The 6,000-nt window shown below is 34.4% G+C and overlaps 1 protein-coding gene across 1 annotated transcript in view; it reads left to right on the top strand.

The window, feature by feature from the left end:
• Positions 1–3,397, top strand: part of LOC133172411 (anaphase-promoting complex subunit 1-like) — a 36,575-nt gene extending 33,178 nt beyond the window's left edge. Inside the window, exons 48-53 of the mRNA XM_061307293.1 lie at positions 201–263; positions 564–647; positions 969–1,064; positions 1,205–1,394; positions 2,285–2,416; positions 3,103–3,397. Of these exons, the coding sequence (XP_061163277.1) occupies positions 201–263; positions 564–647; positions 969–1,064; positions 1,205–1,394; positions 2,285–2,416; positions 3,103–3,197 (660 nt within the window). The 3' untranslated portion in view covers positions 3,198–3,397. The remainder of the gene's footprint in view (positions 1–200; positions 264–563; positions 648–968; positions 1,065–1,204; positions 1,395–2,284; positions 2,417–3,102) is intronic.
• The last annotated feature ends 2,603 nt before the right edge of the window (positions 3,398–6,000 follow it).

The following is a 6,000-nucleotide window of genomic DNA, read 5'->3' on the forward strand; positions in this document are numbered from 1 at the left end:
AATTTTGTGGTCATATTGTTTTGTCTTGTACAAGTATGCCAAAATCTTTAAATACTAGCAATTCTAACACATACATGTATGTGCTATATTTTATTTTAAACATCAACTATAGCTGTCACTTTGCAATAACAGCCCACAGCAGGGTTCTCTGACTGCAATCGGTTTTCAAGTTAAGTTTCAAAAACATTTCTTCTTTGCAGGGATACAGAAGTATGCTGGCAAAATCTTTAACCAGTGATCACTCAAGTCATACCTCAGTGCAGGTACATGTATTACGTATGTGTATTTGTATTTTAACAGCTATAATGTTTATTCCTGGAACTGCAAAAGCATATACATATACTCTCACATAAATTGCTATTGAACAGAGGATGTCGAAATTTTCAACAGTAACATTTCAATGAAGTCAAAGCCATGTTAAATGTGATTTAATTTTCTTCAAAATCTTGTTAAAACTTTGATTGGGAATTTACCCTGCACTGAATGATTTGTACAGGAAATTGTTCCCTGAAGGACAGGAGGACAATATTTTAGTTTTTGTCACACTAAATTTTTTTTTCCAGCCTGATGTTATTAAAGCATTTACATCTGACCCCGTTATATCATCAATGGCTGACTATTTCTTGAAGGGAAAAGAGAATTGTCAGGTACAAGTTGTGTCAATTCCATTCCTTATTGTGTGTGTATTGGTAAGACCCCCCCCCCCCCCCCCAAAAAAAAAAAAAAAATACTTCCTGTTTTGATATCACAAGTCATCCCAAATAAATTCCACATTTTTATGACAGGCTAATGTTATAAAACTTTTGAAGAAGGGGAGAGAAAAAAAAAATCAACAAAATTTCAAACAGCATACCAATTAGAGGATTTCAACTAGTTTTGGCATGTAGAATCTATGGATGATGGGAAAGAAAGACTTGTGTATGTATTTTGAAGTGAGTAAATTCATTCTTATTTTTTGGTTTTATCAGAGAAGCAGAACTCTTCAGAAGTTGTCGTCCATATTGTACTCGAGTGTGACCCGAGAAAAACCTGAAGTTATCTCAACTCACATGAGACTTGATCAGGTAAAACTGAAATTTAAAAATAAAAATATCCAGTTTTAATAAATTTCAGAGATGTTGATTAACCGTATATTTGTGAGTACCATATCATTTAAGTATATACACTGTAAATTAAGTTTTTACTGCTAAGGTTACTATTTCAGGTCTTGAACCAGTCCAGTTTCTCTTTGTCCCATCTTGGAATTAGACAACTGAAGAATATTTTTGCTTACTACTACAGTTCCTTCAGCTTTAGGAAATCTGGAAGTATTTCCACTGCTCAGCTGCTTCAAATGGAATTTCTGTTGGCATTAAAATCACATCTGGAGGAAAAGCTTGATAAATGGCAAGCAGGTAATTTTTGAGGAAAATTTCAATGTCTGTCATCCTTGCTTCCATGAGCAGGAGTAATGAATATTTGTATGAAACATGAACTATTGGTGTTTGTTGTAAAGTAGATTTAGCATTTGTAAAGGGTTTTTTTGGGGGGGGGGGGAGGGGGGGTTCAAGTATGTAAAGTTTCAATGAAGAAGTATGAAAACCGTATACACAAAACAAAGGTTGCTTATATTCCTTAAAAATGTCATCAAAACTTCATGAACTTTTTCTTGGAAAATGAGAAAGGTATCCAGGCATCCTCACAACATCAGGGGTCCTGAGTCAACCTGTTGCCATTGGACTTCTGTCAAATTTCATTCAATATTCTATGGGCTGACTGCAGCGACTTCTTTTTGGGAAATTACAAATCTTGATTGTTTTTCCCATCAACCTGTAACATTTGCAATGAGGTGTCAACTGCTTACTTTCTGTTTATGTTATATATCAACTTATGAAAGCCACAATCTGATTGGTGCTTCTCAATGAGAGAAGCAAGCCTGTAGAATCAAAGCCACAATCTGATTGGTGCCTCTCAATGAGAGAATTGTCAGTTTCAACAGCAACTACTTGAATCAGGACCCTTGTTGTGAGGATTTGAGAAAGGATACTAGCCACTTTATATGAATGATTAGAAATTCTGTACTCCAGGTTTTCTGATGTTATTGTTCAGTATTGTATCATTTTTTATCCTCTGTTCCTTTCCTTGATTGGAATAATGAAAGTAATGGGGCCAAACAGTACTGTGTATGGGAACAAACAATGAGAACTCGCATGTAGATTCCTATTTGACTACAGTAGAAACGGGGGTAAATTTGTTTTCTCACATACCATGATACATGTATGTAAACACATTTTTTTTCTGGCAGCCAACATGGAAGTTATTGTGAAATATCTACAAACCAACACTGTCAAAGGCTGCAACATGTCCCTCTTATCAGCCTATGTCACGTGGTATGATATTTCAACGCCAGATGAGATATCAAAAATTGTTGTGGAAGGTTGGTTCAATTTGAAATACTAGTATGATAATTCTGAAATATTCCAATGACAAGGGATTGATATGAATCCCAGAGCTTATTGTTTACATGTACTTTAATAATCTATCTTTGAGAATGATCTGATTTGATTATTGACTTCCATGAGGTCAATGCAGTCATTTAACAATATTTCACAATGTTCACCAAATACAAAGGATGAGGAGAATATTGTTCCTTGTATTTTTGAACATTTTCACTCTATATTTGAACAATGATAAGGGGAGCATGTCTATATATTTTGAGCTCATTTATTCAAAGGGTTAATGGTTTATTTTCAAATGACCATGCTTTCATGTGGTACAAAAGTATATTAGAATGTATACAGTGTATGTATTTTAACATTCAAACTCCATCTTAACTCTTAGATTAAAAGAGACCCCAAAGATGCTGTGGTCAAATGTCAAGGTCAAATTGTCAAGATTATCAATATAAGAATACTGCAGGGCCTGTACCACTTTGTTAGTTTTCTAGTTAATTGTATGATTTACATAATAAATAATTCAGCCAAAGTATGCATGTTACTCTTTTCAAAGAGGCACAGCTTTATGTTGTTTCCATAGATTTTCAAGGAAATGTTTCAAGCACTGTAAACAATGATTCCAGGTGGGGTTTTTTTGTCAGTATAGTGTGGTATGTTTCTTACACAGGAGGTCCTACATTACCAGTGCTGTGTGCCACACTCCCACATTTACCAGTGAACACAGTGATGCAGATTCTTACTGCCTGGCAGGCTGCTGTGTGACAATAATGTGAACAAAATGGACATCACATAGAATTGAAAATTATGTGAACAAAAGTGAACAAAACAGATATTATTTGCATAGAACTGGAAATAATTGTGAATTACTGAAAAAAAAGTTGTAAACTAGAAAAATCAAATATATATAACTCTAAGAGTTTAATTAATGTGTTCTGTACAGTGGAAATAACTTTGTACATGTATGTTTATAATTTCATGACATTTCATGGAAAATAAATTTTCATGACATTTCATACAAATTAAATATTAGTCTTATTTAACTATTTTCAAGTTTTATCATTACATGTTTTTCTGTATTAAGGTCCCCTTGATTCACTGAGAAATGTGAGGGAACATCTTTTAAGGTCTTCCTCTTGGCAGACTTTAAATTGTCAAAAAACAAGGTTTGATAAGGACCTCATAAGGCTCCCATTTTCAGATAAGTTTGTAAATTACTCAGTATATGATTAATATTCAAGATGAAACTTGCTTAAGTATTTATTTTACTTAATTAACAACATATAAAATATGGGCGTTATGAAATGGATAAGATTTCCGAATTTTCTCTGTTTTAGTGACTTTTGGCTACATCAGACGTATAATATGTATGCTGTTTTGGATCTCGTAACCAGCCTCTATAACCAGGCAGAGCGCATGCGTGAAATAAATTTCCATCGAGATCGGAAAACAGCAGAGAGGAAATTCGGAATATATAATGGAAACTAGTATTGCGGAATGATACTATAGTCAGATGCAGAAATTTTTGCATAATTCGATCAACTTTTATTTAAAAAAGCAGAAGAATAAATGTATCAACTTTACAGCTAGCTTTTATTTATTTATTTATTTGTTTGTTTATTTATTTATTTATTTATTTATTTATTTATTTATTTATTTAATTATTAATTAATTAATTTATTTATTTAATTTATTTATTTATCATACTTATAATTAATTAACTAAGTAACTGATTAATTTATTAAAAAATATATATATATATTTTTTTAATTCATTTATAACATTCTTTCCTTCATTTATTAAATATTCCATCTATTAATTAATTATCTATTAATTAATTCATTGATTTATTAATTTGTATGCATGTTTGTTTATTTATTTATTATTCTAATAATTAAGTGGTTGATTAATTCATTAAGAAGTTCATTTATTTGTTTGTTTATTTATTTATTATATTCATTCCTTCATTTATTTCGTATTCTATTAATTTATTTATTTATTATTTATCTATTTATTTATGCATTCATTTATTCGTATTTTTATTTATTTCTTTATTTTTTATTTCTTTATTGATTGATTGATTTATTTTTGCATTTATTTATTGATTTATTTATGCATTTATCATATATTTCTTTTATAAATTAATTATTTTTACAGGGTTTGTATACTTATTACCAGGGTCTGTTTATGTATTGCCATAGTTTGTATACCATCACCAGGGTCTATATACCTATCACCAGGGTCTGTATACTTATCACCAGGGTCTGTATACCTATCACCAGGGTCTGTATACTTATCACCAGGGTCTATGTACCTATCACCAGGGTCTATATACCCATCACCAGGGTCTGTATACCCATCACCGGTGTCTATAAACCTATCACCAAGGTCTATAAACCTATCACCAGGGTCTATATACCCATCACCAGGGTTTGTATACCCATCACCAGGGTCTGTATACCTATCACCAGATTCTGTATACTTATCACCAGGGTCTGTATACCCATCACCAGGGTCTATATACCCATCACCAGGGTCTGTTTACCCATAACCAGGGTCTGTATACCCATCACCAGGGTCCGTTTTATCTATCACCAGGGTCTATATACCTATCACCAGGGTCTGTATACCCATCACCAGGGTCTATGTACCTATCACCAGGGTCTATATACCTATCACCAGGGTCTGTATACCCATGACCGGGGTCTGTATACCCATCACCAAGGTCTATAAACCTATCACCAGGGTCTATATACCCATCACCAGGGTTTGTATACCCATCAGGTCTGTATACCTATCACCAGATTCTGTATACTTATCACCAGGGTCTGTATACCCATCACCAGGGTCTATATACCCATCACCAGGGTCTGTATACCTATCACCAGGGTCTGTATACCCATCACCAGGGTCTGTATACTTATCACCAGGGTCTATGTACCTATCACCAGGGTCTATATACCCATCACCAGGGTCTGTATACCCATCACCAGGGTCTGTATACCCATCACCAGTGTCTATAAACCTATCACCAGGGTCTATATACCCATCACCGGGGTCTGTATACCTATCACCCGGGGCTCTTTTTTCTTATCACCAGGGTCTGTATACCTATCACCAGATTCTGTATACCTATCACCAGGGTCTGTATACCTATCACCAGTGTCTGTATTATCTATCACCAGGGTCTGTATACCCATCACCAGGGTCTGTATACATATCACCAGAGTCTATATACCCATCACCAGGGTCTGTATTATCTATCACCAGGGTCTATATACCTATCACCAGTGTCCTTATACCTATCACCAGGGTCTTTCTACCTATCACCAGGGTCTGTATACCCATCACCAGGGTCTGTATACCTATCACCAGGGTCTGTATTATCTATCACCAGGGTCAATATACCTATCACCAGGGTCTGCATACCAATGACCAGAGTCTGTATACCTATCTCCAGGGTCTGTATACCCATCACCAGGGTCTGTATACTTATCACCAGGGTCTGTATAACTATCACCAGGGTCTGTATTATCTATCACCTGGGTCTGTATACCTATCACCAGGG

Source organism: Saccostrea echinata, unplaced genomic scaffold, assembly GCF_033153115.1.
Source record: "Saccostrea echinata isolate AGI-Se365-2 ecotype Australia unplaced genomic scaffold, CSIRO_AGI_Sech_v1 ptg000002l, whole genome shotgun sequence".
NCBI classification, from domain to species: Eukaryota; Metazoa; Mollusca; class Bivalvia; order Ostreida; family Ostreidae; genus Saccostrea; species Saccostrea echinata.